The sequence below is a fragment of the Pituophis catenifer genome, unplaced genomic scaffold (assembly GCF_029215685.1).
Source record: "Pituophis catenifer annectens isolate HBS135680 unplaced genomic scaffold, rPitCat1.0.hap2 SCAF_9, whole genome shotgun sequence".
In the NCBI taxonomy this organism is placed as follows: Eukaryota; Metazoa; Chordata; class Lepidosauria; order Squamata; family Colubridae; genus Pituophis; species Pituophis catenifer.
Genome location: NW_027256889.1, coordinates 8,989,055 through 9,011,106, shown reverse-complemented (window position 1 = coordinate 9,011,106; position 22,052 = coordinate 8,989,055). Strand labels below are relative to the sequence as shown.

The following is a 22,052-nucleotide window of genomic DNA, read 5'->3' as shown; positions in this document are numbered from 1 at the left end:
AGAAGCAATGGTCTTCTCCCGGTCGGGATCTCCCGGCTTTCCTATTGGCTCCCTCGGGGCGAGTTCTGGGCCGAAGCGCCGCCTTCGCTTTTTCTTGGTTCTTTTAAGCGCAGGTAGGCGGTTTGGGGTGCCCCAAAGCAGGTAGGGAAGAGCAAACCCCCCCCATCCATCATCATCATCATCATGAGAGGCCATTCTTACCCCCAGAGAAGAGGGCGAGGGCGGCGGGTCCGGATGGGGATGGAGGGACCGCTGCTTGGCCTTAAGCGGCTCGGTGTCTTGGCTTTGCCCTTCTTCCAAGAGCATCTCGGCTGCTTTCCCGGAGGGCCGGGGGTGTAACGCCCGGAGAGACCCCCGTAAGCGGGGAAGGGGATGAGGGAGCCCGAGGAAAGGAAGGGGCCGATGAAAAACCCACCTGGTGGGCTTCTCCGGGGTTTTGTCTGCAGGGATCGGAGCTGCCCCCGGGCGGGATCTAAACCCCAGAGCGCCTCGGTCCCGCCTGCAAGTTTAGCTCCCGGAGGTGGTTCTTGATTTATGGCATTGATGTGTGGTGTATGTGCTCCAGGGTATATACAATAATATAATGTCGTGTGCTTGATCTATCTATTTGTCTGTTTGTCTATCTATCTATCTATCTATCCATTCTATCTACCTACCTATCATCAATCTATCATCTATGGTACCTATCTTTCTATAGTTTCTATCTATCATCTGTCTGTCTATATTTATCTATCTATCTATCTATCTATCTATCTATCTAGGGTATATACAATAATATAATGTCATGTGCTTGATCTATCTATTTGTCTGTTTGTCTGTCTGTCTATCTATCTATCTATCTATCCATTCATTCTATCTATTCATTCTATCTACCTACCTATCATCAATCTATCATCTATGGTACCTATCTATCTATAGTTTCTATCTATCATCTGTCTGTCTATATCTATCTATCTATCTATCTATCTATCTATCTATCCAGGGTATATACAATAATATAATGTCGTGTGCTTGATCTATCTATTTGTCTATTTGTCTGTCTGTCTGTCTATCTATCCATTCATTCTATCTATCTATCCATTCTATCTACCTACCTATCATCAATCTATCATCTATGATACCTATCTATCTATAGTTTCTATCTATCATCTATCTGTCTATATCTAGCTATCTAGCTATCTAGTTATCTATCTATCCAGGGTATATACAATAATATATTGTGTGCTTGATCTACCTATCTACCTATCTATCTATCCATTCTATCTACCTACCTAAGATCAATCTATCATCTATGGTACCTATCTATGGTTTCTATCTATCATCTGTCTGTCTGTCTGACTGACTGACTACCTATGGTATCTATGTATTATCTATCTATCTATCCAGGGTATATACAATAATATATTGTGTGATGTATCTATCTTATCTATCTATCTATCTATCTATCTATCTATCTATCTATCTATCTATCTATCTATCCAGGGTATATGCAATAATATATGTCGTGTGCTTGATCTATCTATCCATTCATCCATCTATCCTTATATATCTTTCTGTCTATCCAGTATTTATGTATATCTTTATGTGTATGTATACACACACACACACACACACACACACACAAACTTCAAATCGCTTTAGGCTAAGCATAAAATGATAGCTGTCAACTGTTGGTTTTTACCTTACATTAACTATTAATAACTAAATCAAAACCTAGCTATACTTATTATATATGCATGGACATAGGCCTGTCTGTGTGTACACAAATTATACTAAATCCAAATTGCTGAAACTAAATAGAAATTTGGCTCTTTAGGTATTGTATGTTTTTGTGTACATGAATCCATGTAACAGATACATAGTTATCTGTTAAAGTAACTAAGTCAAAAATTGGCTATACATATGTTACCTCTATTTGTGTATGTGTGTGAGCGCACATAGATACAATCACTGCAAGCAATCACAAGAATAACTAAATCAAATCCTCTGGAAAGGATACAATAGCCAAGTCAAAAACTCCTCCCCCCATCTTTCTCTGTCATATGCATAGCTATACATTGCGTAGTCATTGCAAGTTAAACTGTTAAAAGGGTGACTATGTCAAAAATTGGCTGGATATACACTACAGATACATATAAACAATCACTGAGGGTCAAACTATAAAAGGGTTATCTATAAGGCAAACATTGTGTGTCCAAGTAGAGAATAGATTGGATATCATTTGGATTCCTGTTCTGCTGCTTAAAAGGTTCCTTCCATGTGTTTATTTACTATCTTAATATGTTATGTTAATTTTATTCTAGAGAGATCAATCATGTATTGGGTATATCCATATATAAAGTAAAGGTAAAGGTTCCCCTTGCACATCTGTGCTAGTCGTTCCTGACTCTAGGGGGCGGTGCTCATCTCCATTTCAAAGCCAAGGAGCCAGTGCTGTCTGAAGATGCCTCCGTAGTCATGTGGCCGGCATGACTAAATGCCAAAGGCGCATGGAACGCTGTTACATTCCCACCAAAGGTGGTCCCTGTTTTTCTACTTGCATTTTTTACGTGCTTTCGAACTGTTAGGTTGGCAGAAGCTGGGGCAAGTAACGGGAGCTCACCCCGTTACGCGGCACTAGAGATTCGAACCGCTGAACTGCCAACCTTTCGATTGACAAGCACAGCGTCTTAGCCACTGAACCACCGCGTCCCTTATATCCCTATATAGATATGCCTTTAAAATGAATGCAATATGCTTAACCTGATTAGTTATAAACTTGCTAGTTCGTTTCCACAACATGTAATGCTTAGGTTTAATCTTCATTCTTTGCACATCAGTGAACCCTAGTTAGGTCAGTTTATGCTTTAATGCATTGGGTAAATCCTCTATCCCACCTTGTAAGCAATGCCCTCAAGTGCAGCTGGATTTCTAGTGAATTACGTGAGCATATCCATGCAATGTTCTTTGCAAGTGAAGTAGTTTGTATTTCTTTTATTCTTGTCCAGACTGTATTCCTGGAAATCATTTAGTTTTTGATTCCAGATAACAACATCCAGGTGCTGCCACCTGGTGATTTGGGAAAAAGCTGACTGTAATTCAATTTTGCAGACTTGAGGAGAAAAAATAAAATAAAATGACAAATCACTTCTGCATTGCTGCAGACAATATATTCAGCAAGTGTTGTGCATGAGGGATCCTTTGCCTTTAGTACTTTAAGAATCAACAAAAGAGTTGTTTCAGTAATTAGGGTTAAGTGTGTTGTATACTCAAGCCAGTGTTAACTTCACAATACCACTCTTAGATTGGTTAGGGTGCGAAATAGCAATTCACTCGGTGAACAGTATATTTCACTTTCTTTTTCTGATTGTGATAAAAACAATAGTGCTGCTATATATCTGAGAATATATTTTGTGGGACAAATCTGAATTTGTTTTCATGAAAATATGCAAGAGGACTGAAATAGCTTAAGTTTGGAACTGGGCTGTTAAAATGCACATTTGAGGAATGAATGTGCATTTTAACAGCCCAGTTCCAAATTTATAATAAATTTTATGTCACAGTTAAGCAAACAGGCAGTAGGATCATACTGTCATTCTATGCAGATGTCCACAGAGATAAAGCTGATTAAAAGTAGAATCTATTTATAGTATTGGGCTAGGAGACAATATTTTAGAACAGAAGATAAAATAATTCATTTTTTAAAAGTAATAAATAATCTAGTGCCTACTGACTTTTTTTACTCATGATCTGCTGGATTGTGTGTTTTCTAATCTGTTCACCTGTTCATCTGTTATGATGTTCTAGAATAAAAACAAGTAATCTCCTGTTATGGAAGCAGCTTTAGTTCTGTTATATTGAGGGGGACTTGTATACAAAGAATTACTTATTTTTCTAACCAAATGCAAGCCTTGTGCATCACACAAGCTGAAAATGGAAGTAGACATGCCTGGAAAAAAACATCACTTATTCTTGGAATGGTCATCTCAGATCTCTGCAAGAAATAGAAATAGAAATGGATTAATTTAATCAATTAATTTTGCAGGTTTGCAATTACCTGCAGGTTTGCAATTAATTGATTTTGGAGGTTCCCTGCGGTTACTGTTCAAATGCTACAATATTGTATGACAAGCTGAGACGGAACTACTCTGTAGTTCGTCTGTTGAGCTTGCTTGTATCTTGATCACTTTTCTTTCGACCTGGCTTGCTTCACAGAACTGACATGAGGCAAGTGGAGAAAACATTAAACTTGGACTGGGGTGCTTGGGAGAAATGTGTGATATAAATATTTAGTCACTTTTTTTTGGCACGAACTTCCAGGATTTTTCCAGACTTGACCAAACCGTCTCCTTCAATAAACAGAGGAGATAACTAAAGTTAGTTAAAAAGAGAAGTTTTATACGGTATAAAAGATCCAATATTTTCTGAATTAAACATTGGCTTTTGAAACCTGACTTTTCTTCCACAGGAGATGCAGTATTCTGCCTTCTTTCGTGAGCTGTAACTTACTCTGTCTTAATACCTCTGCACCCGATACAAGTGGGAAGATGTAGCTATTGTGGCTGTTCAGCGTTTAGATTCCCAGATTTACACTCTCTGCATAAATGACATATGGAGGAGAATCAAAGATCGTCTACAAGGCCATTCCAGCACAGAAATTGGGAATTCTGAAATTCAGACCTTTTACATGTCCTTCCTTGTATCTGTGTTGCTTGCGTTTGGACTTCGGTGGGCCTGATCTCTGCTGCGTAACCTGCCAACGAGACATTTCAGGTTTTCCTTGGTAGAAATGAGGCGGGATAGACCACAAGAACGGGCAGCTAGCTGGCCAGCAGAGCATATCAAGGTGCTCCTTGCCCTCTGGACCGAGGCAGCGGTCACTCATGACCTTAGCTCCCACGGGAGGAACCGTGCAGTCTATGATGGCATTTCTCAGCGTCTTGCCGAAATGGGCATTTATCGGACTGGGGACCAATGCCGCGAAAAAATGAAAGGATTGAAAGTGGCTTACCGCAAGGCTAAGGAAAATAACTCCGTGGGGCGGCCACCTATCAAATGTCCCTTCTATGATGAAATTGACCAGATAATGACACAGTATATAAACTGCAGGCCTGGTTTTCCCTCTGAGGCTGGCGAAGGGCCCAGTGTCACTGCAGACAGACAGGAAGGCCTCTCCATCTCTGAGCCCTGGGGGACCCAATCCAGCATCTCTGAGCGTTGGGCGTCCCAGGCCTCTGGGCATTGGCTGTCCCAGACTGCTGCCTCGGAAAGCCAAGGGACCGATGAATTCAGCTACACCCAGGCAGAGACTCATGATGCTTTTGGCGAGATCCAAGTCATCCCAGTTCAGGTGAAGGAAGAGGAATCGGAAGATGAAATCTCACCTGAGCTGGGTAAACACCTTGTTCATTTCTCCTGGGGAATGTTGTCAGTGCAAATCCTCTGGAAGGATACCAAAGGATGGGCAGGGGGAAAGTTATCTCGGAATATTCTATTAATCATTTTATGAAATATTTAGATCTTTGGTTTCATAACTTTATTGGACTTTTGGTTTAAATGTTTAAATGTACTCCACTAGAAACACAACTTTCTGTTTCTGGAAATGCATATAACTCTCTATAGCAGGCCAACTTCCACTGGTTGTTTTTAATTTATTTATATACTCAGAAGGACAACATCATAGGGTAACTTTCAGACCTTTTTTTTTAGCCTGCAGTCACAGGTGGTGCATGCTTCACATGCATATAGTTTTATTACTTTCTTGCCCTTTGAATAATTGGCCATTGGATATTGACCATCAGATCTTATGAATCATTCTGACCCTATTGGTGATGTTGCACTGCTTTGAAAAAAAACATACATACATACATACATACATACATACATACATACTATATAAAGTGTTTTTCTATCGAGACACCTGGTCTACCCCAGCATGTTGGAGGGAGCATACTGAGTCCCTTTTGCCTTTCAGCTCCAATCCAGGAGCCTTCAAGCAGTCGCATTCACGACAAACCATTTTATACCAAATTTATATTTCGCTGATAAAGAAATAAAGGGAGACTAGTATAGATCTATTTAGGGGTAGACCAGGTGTCTCAATAGAAAAACACTTAATCTCTCCCCTGGCTCAAGCTGATGAAGGGAGAAGAACTTGTGGCTCAGAGGTTAATACAACTGCCTAACATGCAGGCAGCCCAAGTTCGAATCCAAGTAAGGGTATGGCTAGCTGATGAGAGCTAAAAAACATCAGCTCTCCCCAACAATATTTAAATGCAGAGCTGGAAATCAGGTAAGATGGCAACGGAAGCCCTATCTTGCTCCACACGTCCCAAAATAATAACACCTCCCCAAAAATAAGGCCACGCGCTTATTTCAGGGTTCAAAAAAATATAAGACAGGGTCTTATTTTCGGGGAAACATGGGTATATATTTATATTTATATATGTATATGGCTGTTCCCTGTTCCTTACTTTATAGATGTGGCCTCTCCTATGCTAATGGAGATCCAACCTCCACCCAGGCAGCTCATCTCCATGCTTGACCAACGTCCCCATCTTCGAACTCGGAAACAAAAAGTTCAGGGGGATGGGCCGTCGAGGGGCGCTGGCCAGAAGTGCGTTCGTTCACATCAGCCGGAGCTGCAGAGGATGCAGAAACAGCTGGCCCTCCAAGCTGAGGAAAAACAGAGTTTAGCGGAGTTCATCCAGCACGACAAGGAGATGCGGCGTGAGGATAGGGAGTTCCAAGCCCAGCTCTTTGAGAAACTTTTTCAGAAGCAAACCGAGCTTGTCCAGGTGCTAACTCAGCGGTCTCCTGCCAGCCCTAGCTCTCCTGACTGCGCTAACCCGTTGCAGGTCTTGCAGATGTCCACAAAGAATGGAGCAGGAACCGCCGCTGGGCCTAGCTCAGCCCTACAGGCTTTATTAGAGCAGATGATGCAGTCCGACCTACCAGGGAAGAGTCTAAATAGACTTGCAGTGAAAGAAGCGCTCGGAGGAAGAGTGAAGGTGCCTCCTGAAGTGCAGTATTGGACTGCCGAAGAGATACTGAGGTGGCTCTTGTCTCAGCAGCCTCCCGCAGACCACTGTCAGGAGATGCTGTCGGGCCCAAGGCTCCCTTTCATTGCGGGGCACCTGGCAGCGACAGGGAAAGGTGATACCTCAGAGGCACATCTCTCCGTTTTGAATCCATTATGCGATTCATACCCGAGTTCTCAGCAGCAGGGTAGAGACCAGCTCCACAGCAAGGCCCAACATCTGTGCTCCAGCAATGGCGCTAAAGTACTTGAAACAGACGTAGACTTAGAAACCCGCCGGCAGTCTTTCAGGCAGTTCCATTATCAGGAGGCCCAGGGACCCCAAGAAGCATACAGGTGTCTGTGGCGGCTTTCCCACCAGTGGTTGAGGCCAGAGGCGCGTAGCAAAGAGCAAATTATGGAGCTGCTAGTGGTCGAGCAGTTCCTGAACATACTCCCTGAAGAGATCCAGACCTTGGTACGCGAATGCCAGCCAGAAAACGGCAAGGAAGCTGTGGCCCTGGCCGAGAGATTCCAGCTCCATTTCGAGTCCAAGAGGCAACGGGACCAAGTAAGATCACGCTGAGAGGGATTTCTACTTTGGGGTTTGGAGACGGCATAAAGGAGCAAGGAAATGAAAAAAGCATTTTCCCCCCCACACATCTCTCTTTTTGACCGAGAGACTTTATATGTGGAATCTCGGAATTACTGTTGTTATTAGAATAGAATAGATAGAATAGAATTCTTTATTGGCCAAGTGTGATTGGACACACAAGGAATTTGTCTATTAGCAAAAGTTTGTCATTTTTCAGTTGAAAGTGAGCTTTAAAGCAGTGGTGAAATTCAATTTTTTTTTACTACCAGTTCTGTGAGCGTGGCTTGTTGGGCATGGCAGGGGAAGGATACTGCAAAATCTCCATTCCCTCCCCACTCCTGAGGGAAGGATATTGCAAAATCTCCATTCCTACCCTACTCTGGGGTCAGCCAAAGGTGGTATTTGCCGGTTCTCCAAACTACTCAAAATTTCCACTACTGGTTCTCCAGAGCCTGTCAGAACCTGCTAGATTTCACCCCTGCTTTAAAGACAATGGAACAATAAGATGCACTGCAGGAAGAGGCTGATTCCTTTTCGTCAAAGACACACTTCCAATTTGCTTGAGCCTTTCTGCTTTGGTAGAAGCTGAATGGCTACTCAAAATTTCCTAGACAATAGAAAATGAATCTGCTTTTTAAAAAAAAAAAAAACATTAAAATTCTTATGGGTATAAATTGTCAGATTCTGACTAATATTTTCATGTGACTGCAGCAGGATTCAGTTTTGAAGGATATTTAGGATGAGGCAACCAAACAGCAAGTTCAAAATGCTTGTATTTATTCTTAGCTCACAAATGATACGGTTAGGTTAGGTTAGGGTTCTTGACATCTTTGGTGTGTGGAACTGAGGGCCCCTTTTTACTTTAAAAGAAGTGATAAATACAAGAGTGGCATTCTTATTTTTCAGGTACGTGTTACCTCAGATAACATGGTTGTCGATTCCCCTCGAGAAGACTTGAATGAAGATCAGAGACAACCCTGCATAAAAGACAGTCGAGAAAATCCTAGGAAGGTTGGCTTAGTAGGTAAGAATTTGCTTCTTAGGTGCGTTGAATCTTTGATGTGACAGATTTGTTTCTTTGCCTTTCGAGGGTTGTTTTCGTTTGTTTTAGTACATATCCACTTAGATTTCCCCCGCCCTTCCCTTTCTGTTTATACTTGCATGCCATAAGCAGATTTACCCACTCTAACTCCCTCTATCCTGTCTGGACAATTTCTGTCATGCCAAAGGTGCATGGAATGCTGTTACCTTCCCACCAAAGGTGGTCCCTTTTTTTCTACTTGCATTTTTTACGTACTTTCGAATTGCTAGGTTCGCAGAAGCTGGGACAAGTAACAGGAGCTCACCCCATTATGCGGCACTAGGGATGCGAACTGCTGAACTGCCAACCTTTCGATCGACAAGCTCAGCATCCTAGCCACCGAGCCACCACGTCCCACTTCTTAGCATAGAGACTAGCAAATTAGCAAAACCTCTTCGAAAGAAAAACTGGCCAAGGAAGTGATGGGTATCATCAAGATGGCAAGGAAGTGAAGTGTTTGCTGAAGAGAGATGTTACAGGCCTCCCAAGTTCAGCTTAGGGTCCTCATTCACACGTCACAGCTGGTTGACTTCACTTGATTGTATATTTGTAAAGACACTTTGAATGGTAATTCTGAGATCGATGCCAAGATTGAGTGGGATCAAAAAGGCATTTAGTTGGATTCTCAACTGCTCAGGAAAGCTTCCTTAAATCTAAGCCACTTCTGGAGGTTTAGGGGATAGTACAGAGAGATGTATAGAGAGACTCAGTGGCTAAGACGCTGAGCTTGTCAATCAAAAGGTCAGAAGTTCAGCAGTTTGAATCCCTAGTGCCGCATAACGGGGTGAGCTCCCGTTCCTTGTCCCAGCTTCTGCCAATTTGAAAGCACGTAAAAAATGCAAGTAGAAAAAGAGGGACCACCTTTGGTGGGAAGGTAACAGCATTCCGTGCACCTTTGGCATTTAGTCATGCCGGCCACATGACCATGGAGACATCTTCGGACAGCGCTGGCTCTTTGGCTTCGAAACAGAAATGAGCACTGCCCTAGAGTCAGGAACGACTAGCACATATGTGCGAGGGGAACCTTTACCTTACAGAGAGAAGACAACAAACAGAACTTTAAATGATTTCAAATTCAGATTACTTTACAAGCATGTGCATAAGCTCTATTAAGGAATTCCATATTGGGTTACCCTTTAGCAAGTCAACCTATCTTGATTTCTTAAGGATGTCTTCAGTTTATCTGTAAAAGAGGAATAATTGTGATCCCTCTCGAAGTTTTTTATGAAAGGAAGGCTACCAAGCACCTTTCATATTCTAATATTCATACTTGAAGCTAAAACAAAAGCCTGATAAGTAAGGGAGCATATACTCTCTTAAGAAGCGAGTGGAATCCCACCATCTATGGGCCTGGAACCCAAGTGTTATGATTCCCAGCCTAGGGCCTTAACCACGAGCCCATCTGTTATTTTTGTATCTTGGCAGGTCTCTCAAGATAAACTTATTCTCCATCTTCAGGTACAGAAACGCACCTCCAGCTGAGGAAGAGAGCCAGATCAGATCCGAGGGAGCAAATTGTGCCCAAACAGGATGGAGAACACGGTGTGGTGGCGGCAGCCAAGCAGATGAAGTTGAACAATAGCATAGAAGAGCAAGAAATGGCTGAAACTAGAAAGAAAGCGAAAGAGACACCCACCTCCGGGCCAGGGAAGCAAGCTGGGAAAGCCAAAGGGCGGGGAAGATCTGTTCCCAGTTATAACGTGGCTGGGGAAAACCAGGCGGAGGGGGAAGCTAAGACAAAAGGCAGCGGCCGAGTTTCAGAAGCTGTGAATGGGATTCTGCACGAGCAGAAAGCATCGGCTAGTCTTGGGTCATCTCAGCTGGCTTTTGACAAGGATGCAACCGTCGCCAGCCCCCAACCCGGCCACGATGGTCACGGGTCTCCTGACATAGACAGACCTTCATTTAGTGACAGCATTGACATTTTACTGGATTCTCCCTGGAGTGGAAATGGCAGTGGTGACACAGCCCAAGACGGGGGGGCCGGTTCCAGGATGCTACCCCCCTGTGTGGGCTGTACCATGTTGAAGGCTGAGTTGGATACAATCCGTGAGGAGCTCCGATTAACCCAAGGTAATTCTGGGAGCGTAAACATGGAGGGCCTCTTCACCAGGGTGACATCAATTTCCTTTTCGTCCTTCATGTGATACTTGCGAGAATTTGTCTCTTGCCAGTATACTTATATGACTGCCTTGCCATTGGTTCCGTTTAATATTTGTTTATTGCTGAACGCAACACAGTACATAAATCACTTAGATCTTTCCCAGAATAATTGCTCGGCTGTTAATCAAGTCTGCTTGTCATAGCAGTGGTGAAATTCAAATTTTTTTACTACCGGTTCTGTGGGCGTGGCTTGGTGGGTGTGGCTGGGTGGGCGTGGCAGGGGAAGGATACTGCAAAATCTCCATTCCCACCCCACTCCAGGGGAAGGATACTGCAAAATCCCCATTCCCTCCCCACTCCTGGGAGAGGATATTGTAAAATCTCCATTCCCACCTCTGGCTGGCCCCAGAGTGGTATTTGCCGGTTCTCCGAACTACTCAAAATTTCCGCTACCAGTTCTCCAAAACCTGTCAGAACCTACTGGATTTCACCCCTGCCCCATAGCCATTCTCACTTTTTATTTTGTCATAATATGAGAGCATTCATCAGGAAAGTGTAGTGCTGGTATTCAGTAGGGAATTCTTAACTGGCATTCTAGCTAGAAGCAGCATTAAATAAGTATTTCATGTAGAAAGGTAGGATATCAGTGAATAAATAAGAATTAAAATGAACACAGCCTAAAGACACCAGTAAAGAACTTGATGAAGGGACTAAGGATGGAATTAGAATTGGCAGCAAATACTTGATTTGAAAAATTGATCCATAATATCAGGACTGATTTATAAAGTAAACTAAGGTGAAAAGACATGTCTCGAGGTATTTATTAAGATGGCAAGAACGAAGGTGCCAACTTGCTAAGAAGTTTTTCTGGGGGTTTTTGGCAGCATTTTGTGATACTTATTTTCTGTTTGTTGTTGTTCGTTTATATGCAGCTTCTACACTGTATGGGTTGAGCGGCACCTCTTTGCAGGACCTATCAGAGGCTCTTGGCACTGTTGTACGGGTCCTGAACGACACAAAATCTTTGCCAGGAACAAACATACCCCAGAACATTGCTGAAATCCCTAGTAGGCCAGTATGGCAAGAAAGAAATGTAAGTCTCCCCCTTTGCTACTTTTTGTGTGTAAGGCATGTTTTCTTTCATATCCCCTAGGTCCATAGAGTAAGTCATCTATGTACCAAGTTTGGTTGAAATTGCTCGAGGCGTTCCAGAGTTATGCTGGAACATACATACACACAAAGAGAGAGCGCCATTTATATATGTATAGAAGATTGTGTTCATTCTCTGAATAGAATATAAAATACTTAAAAAACGTTTTCATCCAATACTAATTGTGTTTTATCTTTCCTGTAGCATCTCTGAATCCTTGCATGGGCCGAATGTACCCCCCCAAATCAAGAAATTCAGCAGCAATATTAGAAGCGCCTGATTGAAAAGGAAAGTGAAAAGCACCCTTTGCTCTTGATTGCCTGAGACTTACAACTATCCCTGCCCGTGATTCCTTATCCCTTCCCCCATCCTGTTGGATTGCTTAGACTACAGCAGGCTCTGATCCAGATGCCCTTTCCCTGCTATGGTGCAAATGTTGTCAATTCCTTTACCTTTTTACCGTTACCCTTGTTTTTGTTTTTGTTTTTATACTGTAGTAATCTCTTTTCTTCCCTTTCCTGCTTGAGTTTAAATAAAGCAACTGGGAATGATTCACTGTACCCTTGATGGGCAATAAATAGCATGTGCACTGACCCAATTAGCATAGAAGTCTGCAAAGAGAAAGCCTCCTTTCAATCCACAAGGAATCAGAGCTCCTGTTTTGGAAAGCAAGCAAGGGTTTTGGAAAGAATTGTTAGCCCAGATACAGGCCTCAAGGTAGTCTAGATCCAGCCTGCTTTCATGATGAACATTATATTCTCTCTTAATATATTCACAAGTACAATGATTACAGATGTTGACAGACTCCCAACATCAGCTGTATAAGTGAACAGAGTGTTGATTGGCACAAAAAGAATATTATCATCGTATACAAAACAGGAACTTTTTTGATTATGTTACCGTAGTAAGAAATTTAAACTTTTGTTCTAAAGAACTTTGAATGTTTGACACTGGAGAGAATGGAAAAGATAAACTAAGGGAAAATTAATAATCTCTCCCTCTCCCTCCCTTTCTTTCTCTCTCTCTCTCTCTCACACACACACACACGTATATAGAGGTAGTCCTTGACTTATAACCACGGGTGAAATCCAGCAGGTTCTGACAGGTTCTGGAGAACCGGTAGCAGAGTAGTTCAGAGAACTAGCAAATACCACCTCTGGCTGGCCCCAGAGTGGGGTGGGAATGGAGATTTTGTAGTATCCTTCCCCTGCCATGCCTACCAAGCCACACCACGTCCACAGAACCGGTAGTAAAAAAAATTTGGATTTCACCACTGCTTATAACCATTTGTTTAGTGACTGACTGAAGTTACAACTGCATTGAAAAAAGTGACTTGGGATGAATCCTCACAATTAACAACCATCACAGCTTTCCTATGGTTTCGTGATCAAAAGTTGGGTAACCTTGGCAACCGGCATGTATTTATCGCTGTCGCAATGTCCTGGGATCATGTGATCACCATTTGTGACCTTCCCAGCCAGCTTCCAACAAGCAAAGTGAATTCAATTCACTATGATCAAAGAAGTTAATCACTGTTAGTATGCTCAGAACAAATGCTACTACTTTATGTATTTTATGCCAGATTACATCATTTGATTTTTGGCCCCAAAGAATCTCCCTCATATTCAGTTATTGGGAGTATCAAATGGGGGGGGGGGTTCCTACCCTGCAATTTAACATCTTCAAGTTGAGGCAGGGGATAGGAAGAGAAGAAGCAGGGGTGAAGTTGGAATCAATTAGTGTCCTCTTATTCAAAACTGTCCAAAAGATAAATGAAAATGTATTAACCAGTAGTTCTGAAGAGGTTTGCCGCAATTAATGCAACATTAGTTAATCTATTTTAAAAAAATCACAATTCACACAGCTCCAGAGATCTACTTGAAACTTAAGCACCATGGTCAACTGAGTCTTCTCTTCACATAAAAAAGACAGTAGTGTCTTCAATATTCTTATTGCAGCACAAGATTTGTGGGGCATTCTATCAAGGGTGGGATGTGGTGGCTCAGTGGCTAAGATGCTGAGCTTGTCGAGCGAAAGTTTCGGCAGTTCAGCAGTTCGAATCCCTAGTGCCGCGTAACAGGGTGAGCTCCTGTTACTTGTCCCAGCTTCTGCCAACCTAGCAGTTCAAAAGCACGTAAAAAATGCAAGTAGAAAAAATAGGGACCACCTTTGGTGGGAAGGTAACAGCGTTCCGTGCGCCTTTGGCATTTAGTCATGCCGGCCACATGACCACGGAGACGTCTTTGGACAGCACTGGCTCTTCGGCTTTGAAACGGAGATGAGCACCGCCCCCTAGAGCCGGGAACAACTAGCACATATGTGCGAGGGGAACCTTTACCTATCAAGGAACCAGTTCTGTAAAATGTTTTGGCAATTGACCTTTTAGGCAAAACTAATCCCTCTCCTTTTCAGGTTTGATTTGACAACCAATTTAATCAATCCCCCAAAGCTGACTTTGTATAAAATATACAAAAGTATGAAGGCTATTGCTTAACACATTGTAAGCCACCCTGAGTCTCCGGAGAAGGGCGGCATATAAATCAAATTTTAAAAAAATAGAATAAGATTAGAGTAAGAATAGGAATAGAATAGAATAGGAATAGGAATAGAATAAGAGTAGAGTAAGAATAGGAATAGAAAGAATCAAATAGAATAGGAATAGAATAGAATAGAATAGAATAGAATAGAATAGAATAGAATAGAATAGAATAGAATAGAATAGAATAGAATAGAATAGAATAGAATAGAATGTCTGCATGAGGAGGGGGTTGGACTAGATGACCTCCAAAGTCCCTTCCAACTCTTGTTACTGTTACTGTTAGAATAGAATAGAATAGAATAGAATAGAATAGAATGTCTGATGAGGAGGGGGTTGGACTAGATGACCTCCAAAGTCCCTTCCAACTCTTGTTACTGTTACTGATAGAATAGAATAGAATAGAATAGAATAGAATAGAATAGAATAGAATAGAACAGTTGGAAGGGACCTTGGAGGTCTTCTAGTCCAACCTTTGTTTTTTGTTTTAAACTTGTCGCCTAACGCGGCCGCCTATGAAAATACGCCACCATTTCGCCCTACAGCTGATCATCCTCGGAAGCGGTTTCTCAATGACGCACCCAACTAGGGAGGGCGGGGGCGCTCTTCTACACCTTTATAGCTCTACTTTCTCCCGCTCTAAACCGTCAACCGACCCTCGCGACCGGGCCGGAAGCCATCGGGTGAACTTCCGGGGGCGGGTTCAAGCGGCTAAAAGCGGGCCTGGCCTGAACGCAGGTAGGTAGGTAGGCGATGATGTCCGCTCTTCTCTCCTCGGTTGAGGGACGGTTGGGGTGGGTGGGTGGGTGTGAGGTGGGGCAGCCGCGCTCGGCTCCTCAGGGCCCGCCAGGAGGGAGGCGGCGCTCCTGGGAGAGAAAAAAGGCCCTTCGCTCGCCTCCCGCCGCGCGAGGAGCCGGGATGCTTATAAAGCCCCCGCGGAACGAAACGCCTCAGGAACGAAAGAGCGGGGGGGGGAGGGGGGAGGGGGGAGAGAGAAAAAGACCACCCGGCCCAGCCGAAGGTTTCAGGCCGAAGCGTCGCTTGCTTTGCCTCTCCCGCCTTCGCTTCTTATGCCAATTTTCGCCGCCTTTTCTCTCCCCGCGCGGCCCTGGCGAGCTTCGGGAAAGGGAAAGCTGGTTTGCGCCCCATCCTGTGGCGGGAAGCAAAAGTTTTCCCTACCCTGCCGGCTCGGCGTTTAGCATGGCGGGGAATGGGGAAGAAATAGCAGGAACAGTAAGAGTTGGAAGGGACCTTGGAGGCCATCTAGTCCAACCCCCCCTCTCCCCTTGCTCACGCAGGAGACCCTGTACTAGGGATTCGAACCGCCGACCTTTCTGGTCGACGAGCTCAGCGTCTTAGCCAACTGAGCCGCCTAGTCAGAAATCCTTTTGGATCTCAAGGCTGCAAAGTGTTTCTAAGGAAAACGTCTGGCTTTGTGAAGGGTGGGTGGGTGGGGGAATGGTTACCTCCAAGAATTGGGTGGGCCGTGTTCTCCTTTCACACCCGGCTCTCTCTCTCCCCCCCACAACTTTTAAACTTTGCTGTTATTTATTTCAGTACAGGTGGTCCTCGGCTTACAACAGTTCGTTTAATTAATTAATTAATTAATACAATTTGTATGCCGCCCTATCTCCAAGGACTCAGGGCGGCTCACAACGACAATCAACCAAGCGACTGTTAAAAACAAAAAATATACACAAAAAAATAAAGTTTTTAAAAAATTTAAAATATACTACCCCATCAGTCCAGGCCGGGGGACATAAATAGCCAGGTTTTCAATTCACGGCGGAAGGTGCGAAGGTCAGGGGCCAGCCGGAGCCCCAAGGGAAGTTGATTCCAAAGGGTGGGGGCACTCACAGAGAAGGGTCTATCTCTGGGGGTCGCCAGCCGACATTGTCTAGCCGATGGCACCCTGAGTAGGCCCTCTCTGTGTGAGCGCACCGGGCAATGGGAAGTTGACGCTGGTTGCAAGTGGTCCGACAAATAGCCTGGGCCTAAGTTTAGTGACTGTTCAAAGCAGGACGGATTTGATTTAAATCAAGTCGATTTAAAATCATAATTTTTAAAGAACAGCGGCTTCTCCTCCTGACCCGCTGTTGACTCATGGACAGTCCCAATATTGCAGAATATACAGCCTCATGCTACATCACTGAGCTCCATTTCTCCATACTGAATAAACTAAATTATTAATGTATCTTAAATAGAAAACTATCTTTAGGTAGATTTTTACTCCAAAGAGCTTTTATTAAAATAAATTTGATAAAAAAATTTAAAAATCCAATTTAAATTTTAAAAATCTTTTTTTTTGTTTTTTTTTAAAAGCATCGATTTTTATCCACCCTGTTTCAAAGTTACATCCGCACTGAAAAAAAGGTGACCTATTTTTTCACAGTTATGACCTTTGACCTTTCATCATTATGGTCAAAATTCAGATGCTTGCCCACTGGTTCATACTTATGAGCGTTGCAGCGTCTCCTAGGGTCATGTGATCAACATTTGCAACCTTGTGACCAATGGGGGAGCCAGATTCACTTGACAACCAGGTTACTCACTTATCAACTGCAAGGATTCACAATAACGGTGGTGAGAAATTGGTAAAATAGAGCAAAATTTACTTAAGAAATGTCTCACTTATCACAGAAATGTTGGGCTCAATTGTGGTCATAAGTGGAGGATTACCTGTACTGTAACTTGAGAGTCTTAAGGATATGCCGCTTTGGGAAGTTTTTGAATTCTTGGAGAAATTCAACAAAATATTATTGGGATTTTTAAAAAAATATTGCAGAACAAAAATGCAGCCATTCTGCAAAGAGCATGTTATGTGGAGCTATGTTTATTCCACTATCTGATGAAAGGCCTGTTAACATAAAATTATATGATTGTGCATACTTATAATTTCCCCACTTTGGTACCTAGTTGGCCTCTGGAGAATTGGATGTTTTGTAAAGTGACAAGGAAAGAAGTCGTATTGGTTGGCATTTGTTCCCAAGTGTGTGTTTACATGTTGGTTTGCTTTTTAAAATACAGATTAAAGGGAGGCCAATACAGTGAAGCAGCAGTAATCCACACCAGTGAAAAAAATGTAAGTACCTGCAAAGAAGGCTAGCCTGTTTTCAGCACAGTTTTACAGTGTCTAGACTATAATTGTACACCTAACACACCTACTTCACAGAATATTTGTCTTCTTTAGCAACAATTATTCAAAGCTCTCTTCATTATTTCCTCTTCTATTCCTCATTAACATTTTAACTAGTAGTGCTAGGAGTTCCTGGGGTCCACATCTTTCCTTGGGTACCTATTGTCCACACACTTCTGAGCCCGGTTCTGCTCATTTTTTTTAATGAATGTCTACACAGAAGCCTTTAGAGTTAATCTTGAATTTTTACCACAATTTTTCTTTTTGACATCTCTTATTATAGCACTTTCCCAGGGAAAAAGAAAAGCTGCAACGCCTGTGGGCAGCCACTGAAGAATGGCCAGTGAGATTCAAGAACCATTCCTGGATAGCTCCTGTTCTGGTCCTGCGGAAGATAGGGAATCGGAGGGTGGCATTGTGATTAAACATCAGGACTCAGATAGCGATCAGAGCGAGCCTAAGGTGGTTGCCAAATGTTTGGGCGGGGATGCTGAACCTTTGGAAATGCCAGCACAGCCTGCTGATCCATGCCAGGTCACAAAAATGAAAGTGAAACATGAAGAGGAGCCAAAGACTGAGGCAGTCTTGGTGCCTCCTCCTGTGGAGGTAGCTGTCTCTGTTCCAGTGCCACCCTTGAACAAAGGAAAGGGAGCAAAACGGATGATGGAAGATGATGCTGAAGCTTTTAAAGAAATGCCAGATGTCTGCCAGGAAGCCAGAGAGCCAAGAAGGGCTATGCTGCTGCCTGACCTCTTTGGGGAAGCCCAGGAAGCACACAGCAGTTTGGATGTCAGCCGAGCGGGAGGCTGCACTAAGGTGGAACAGGCTATTCCATGCTTGCCCAACATGGCCTCAGAAAATCAGCGCAAACGCTTTCGGGGTTTTGCCTATAAAGAGACTGAAGGTCCCCAAGTGGCTTATGAGCGGCTCCAGGAGTTGTTGTTCCAGTGGTTGAATCCAGAGGCCCATAGCAAAGAGGAAATCGTTGAGCAGCTAGTCCTCGAGCAGTTCCTGAACCTCCTCCCCGAGGATGTCCAGAAATGGGTCCGGGAGCGTCATCCAGAAAATGGGGATGAAGCTGTCGCCCTGGCAGAAGACTACCAGTTTCTGCATCCTGAGCCTGGACGGCAGCCCTATCCAGAGAGAGCAAGGCAGCGGTCTTCAGCAAGAAGTTGGCTGCGCTGAAATCTCAGGAACAGGCAGGCAGGAAGGGCTATTTGTAAGGGAAGGGACCCTTAGGGGTAGAAAGTCTGGTCGGTTGATGGCTACTCTGCTCAGAGCTTTGCTACTGCTCAAAGCTAAAGAGACATGATGATTTCGGGCAGCTATTGTATTCCTTGTACACCAAGTTCCGGTTGATGCTTTGCATGACAATAAAAGGCTGATCTATTCCAAAATTTACTTCCTCATATTTAGCTTTTCCTTGTAGATTGCCTTTTTTTCACCATGTATTATTGAAACATAAAGACCACCAATAATGTCACAAATCTCTGTTGTGGTTTTCAAAATCTGAGAGTCTGGGAAGCATTCGTAGACTTCTGTAACAGGTCTTGGACTGTGGTTTCAACCATCATTTAGCCTATATTGTGTAAACAATGTAAAAGAATCTGGCATTGGTTAGACAGTTGTCTTACGGGCAGGAGTTGCCTCTTTAAACAAGCAGATGGGATTGACTTGATCACTAGTCTGCCTCTGGTGCCAGATTTGGGGAAGGGAAATGCACAACATTTTTGAAGTAAAGGATAGCATTTGAGTGCTGAGGGACCCTTTTCAAAAAAGGGGCCAGGATTAAAAATTGTAAATTAATATGGTTCTTCCCCATGTCACTAAATAACTGGCAACCAGGAATGGCTTTTAGCAATAGCACTTACGTGCCACTTTACAGTGCTTTATGGCCCTCTCTAAGTGGTTTATAGAGTCAGCATATTGCCCCCAACAATCTGGATCTTCATTTTACCGACCTGGGAAGGATGGAAGGATTAGGGTTAGCCTTGAGCCAATCAGGATCGAACTCCAGTCTGTGGGCAGAGTTAGCCTGCAATACAGCATTCAAACCACTGTATCGCCATGACTCACATACAGCCTTGAAATCTCGGGTTGTACACCATTACATTAAAGGGTAGCCTATGGTTAAATATTCTGTATTTTCCTTTGTGTTTACTCCTCAAGTTGTTTCTTCCCTCCGCCATCCAATACCTTAGTGGGACATCATCTAAAAATCCCACATGAGACCAGAAATGAAAGCTTTACAGGCGTGTTCAGATTTGTGTTTCTTTTTTATTTTCCCTTACAGCTGAGGAGACTCAAAAAGACCTAGTAATCTACCAAGCTGAAGAATTTTGGAGTCCCAAACCACACCTCATCTTTGCTGAGTATGAAAATGTCTTTTAAGCCTTTCTCCCAGGTGTACCTAGTACACCTGAGGTGTACCTAGGACTTGCATCCCTAGGGGACAAAAGGATACAGCGTGTGAAAGGGAAAAGATAACGTATGTACTTGTGAGTCCTCTGAAGCAATTCAGAAGAAAGGCGTTGCCACAAAAAAAAAAAAATACACCTCTTGACTTGGATTGACCTGAAGTGTCTGGCCCAGCTTTTGCATTGTTCTGCTGGCCCATTTCAGGTGTGCTTTGGCTAGATCTTGTGGGAAGCCCCCAAAGAGACTTGCCATGAGACGGAAACCAGCACAAGGATTTTTAGCAGCAGCCCATACCATAAAATATCAATTTAAGAATCTCTTAGAGATTCCAAAAAAAGAATTATTTGCTAGAAAAACACTTAACATTCTAATCAGAGGATCAACCTCTCGTGAGGTTTGTGTAATGCTATTGTCGGTGGTTTAGACGGACTTTAAAGCATGTCATTCTGATGTACAAATCTGATAAATCATCATCTGGTGTGACAGTTGTGGATTGCTTGTCAACCTTTTAAACATCAGGCTGTTTTCTCCTTAGCAGCAGATTGGAGGATATTGATTAGAAAACAAATTTGTAGCTGGCTTTTTTCCCTCCTCCTGATCCCATATTAATATTGTACCAGAACTTCTATACTTCATTTTTGAATTTCTCTGGAGTCCTAACAATGTAGTCTCTACATTCTTTCCTTGTAAAAAAAAATAACTAGATTTTTAGCCATGCTTTTATTTGCATGGGAATGGACATTTTACAGTATCCTTCCCCTGCCACGCCCACAGAACCAGTAGTAACAAAATTTGAAACCCACCACTGGTCTACCCATGTTTGATTTCCTTTAATCATTCCTAAAAATACAACCTATGCTTGAAGTTCTGGGCCATAAGCATCATTGGCTTTTGCTGGCTCGCCAGATTTGCTTGGTTTTTGTATGGCCTAGTGGGATGCAGCTTTCCTGGAGCTAGGCCAGACACTCAGTTTGACTTAATTTTATTTGCATGAAATGTTAATAAAAAATATAAATAAAATTATTTTCCAGTCATGTATTTGATATCTCCTCACCCCTGCTTTAGATAAGAAAGTATAAATAGCTGTGCTAGATTGGCCAGAACCTATCTTGATCGGAGATTCTGCTTCTCACAATGCCCACTAGATACTGCTGGGGTACTCCAAGCAAGAAATGAAAAGCATCCTCTCCACCAGGTACTTGGACTTCACCGCCCCCAGCTTGGAAGTGTTCAGGATTAATAGCCATCATTGACTCAAAAATCTATTCAAGATGACTATGTGTCACATACTATTGAATTCAGCAGGTTAAGAACTGTGTGTGTGTGTGTGTGTGTGTGTGTGTGTGTGTGTATTGTAGATGAAAGGAAGGGCAGAGTTAGACTTATCTGACAATGAGTCCTCTTAAAGGATTGCCTAGGGACGGCTACCTAAGATGGAAGCCCAGTTCTAAATCACAGTAAAAACCAAACCAGTTGAAATTATGTAAAAATCTGATCTCTGCCATTGCATCCATAAATGGTACCGTAGGAACAAGGCTTTAAGGTACACATTGCATCAGGCCATTAAACAGGTTGTTTGGTGATGGCTTCCTGACCTGCATACCCAAGCAATTTTGAGCTGCATCACCATTTTTCTTATTTTTTTTTTTCAGTTTCCCACTCTGGTAGCATCCTATCCACATACTACCCAGGTCAGATCTTTTTTGAGCTTTTAAGCCTAGTTGGCCAAACGCTGCCATTTGCCAGGCCATTCCTTTACTAAGAGTGACAAAAGCAAAGGATCAGAAAACAAGGGTGAGATGATTTATAAGATTTTATTACTGTTGATACTTGTATTTGTATTTGTATTTATTGAATTTGTATACCGCCCTACTCCCGAAGGACTCAGGGCGGTGAACAGCCATAAAAATAAAACATGGAAATACAAAATTTAAAATAGAGATAAAACAAATTAAATAAATTTGGCTGAACCATATTTAAAACCCCAATAATTTAAAACCAAATTTAAAATTCCCATTTAAAAGCGGAGAAGTTTA

The 22,052-nt window shown here is 42.9% G+C and overlaps 2 protein-coding genes across 6 annotated transcripts; both read left to right on the top strand.

Annotated features, from left to right (window-relative positions):
- Positions 1-87: 87 nt before the first annotated feature.
- Positions 88-12,486, top strand: LOC139321013 (uncharacterized). Of its 2 annotated transcripts, none has more exons than XM_070949611.1 (7): positions 88-141; positions 4,448-5,372; positions 6,460-7,568; positions 8,499-8,616; positions 10,132-10,746; positions 11,709-11,869; positions 12,131-12,486. In XM_070949611.1, the coding sequence occupies exons 2-7, from the start codon at positions 4,769-4,771 to the stop codon at positions 12,137-12,139; spliced, it is 2,616 nt and encodes an 871-aa protein (XP_070805712.1). In that variant the 5' UTR covers positions 88-141; positions 4,448-4,768; the 3' UTR covers positions 12,140-12,486. The 2 variants fall into 2 exon arrangements, with proteins under 2 accessions (XP_070805712.1, XP_070805710.1); XM_070949609.1 differs by lacking the exon at positions 88-141 and adding an exon at positions 2,167-2,248.
- A 2,660-nt stretch (positions 12,487-15,146) lies between these two features.
- On the top strand, positions 15,147-18,995 carry LOC139321187 (uncharacterized). Of its 4 annotated transcripts, none has more exons than XM_070949834.1 (3): positions 15,147-15,200; positions 17,490-17,544; positions 17,882-18,995. In XM_070949834.1, exon 3 carries the CDS (start codon positions 17,935-17,937, stop codon positions 18,781-18,783), a length of 849 nt encoding a protein of 282 aa, XP_070805935.1. In that variant the 5' UTR covers positions 15,147-15,200; positions 17,490-17,544; positions 17,882-17,934; the 3' UTR covers positions 18,784-18,995. The 4 variants fall into 4 exon arrangements, with proteins under 4 accessions (XP_070805935.1, XP_070805934.1, XP_070805936.1 ...); XM_070949833.1 differs by having other exon boundaries at positions 15,151-15,208; XM_070949835.1 differs by having other exon boundaries at positions 15,163-15,204.
- Positions 18,996-22,052: the final 3,057 nt, after the last annotated feature.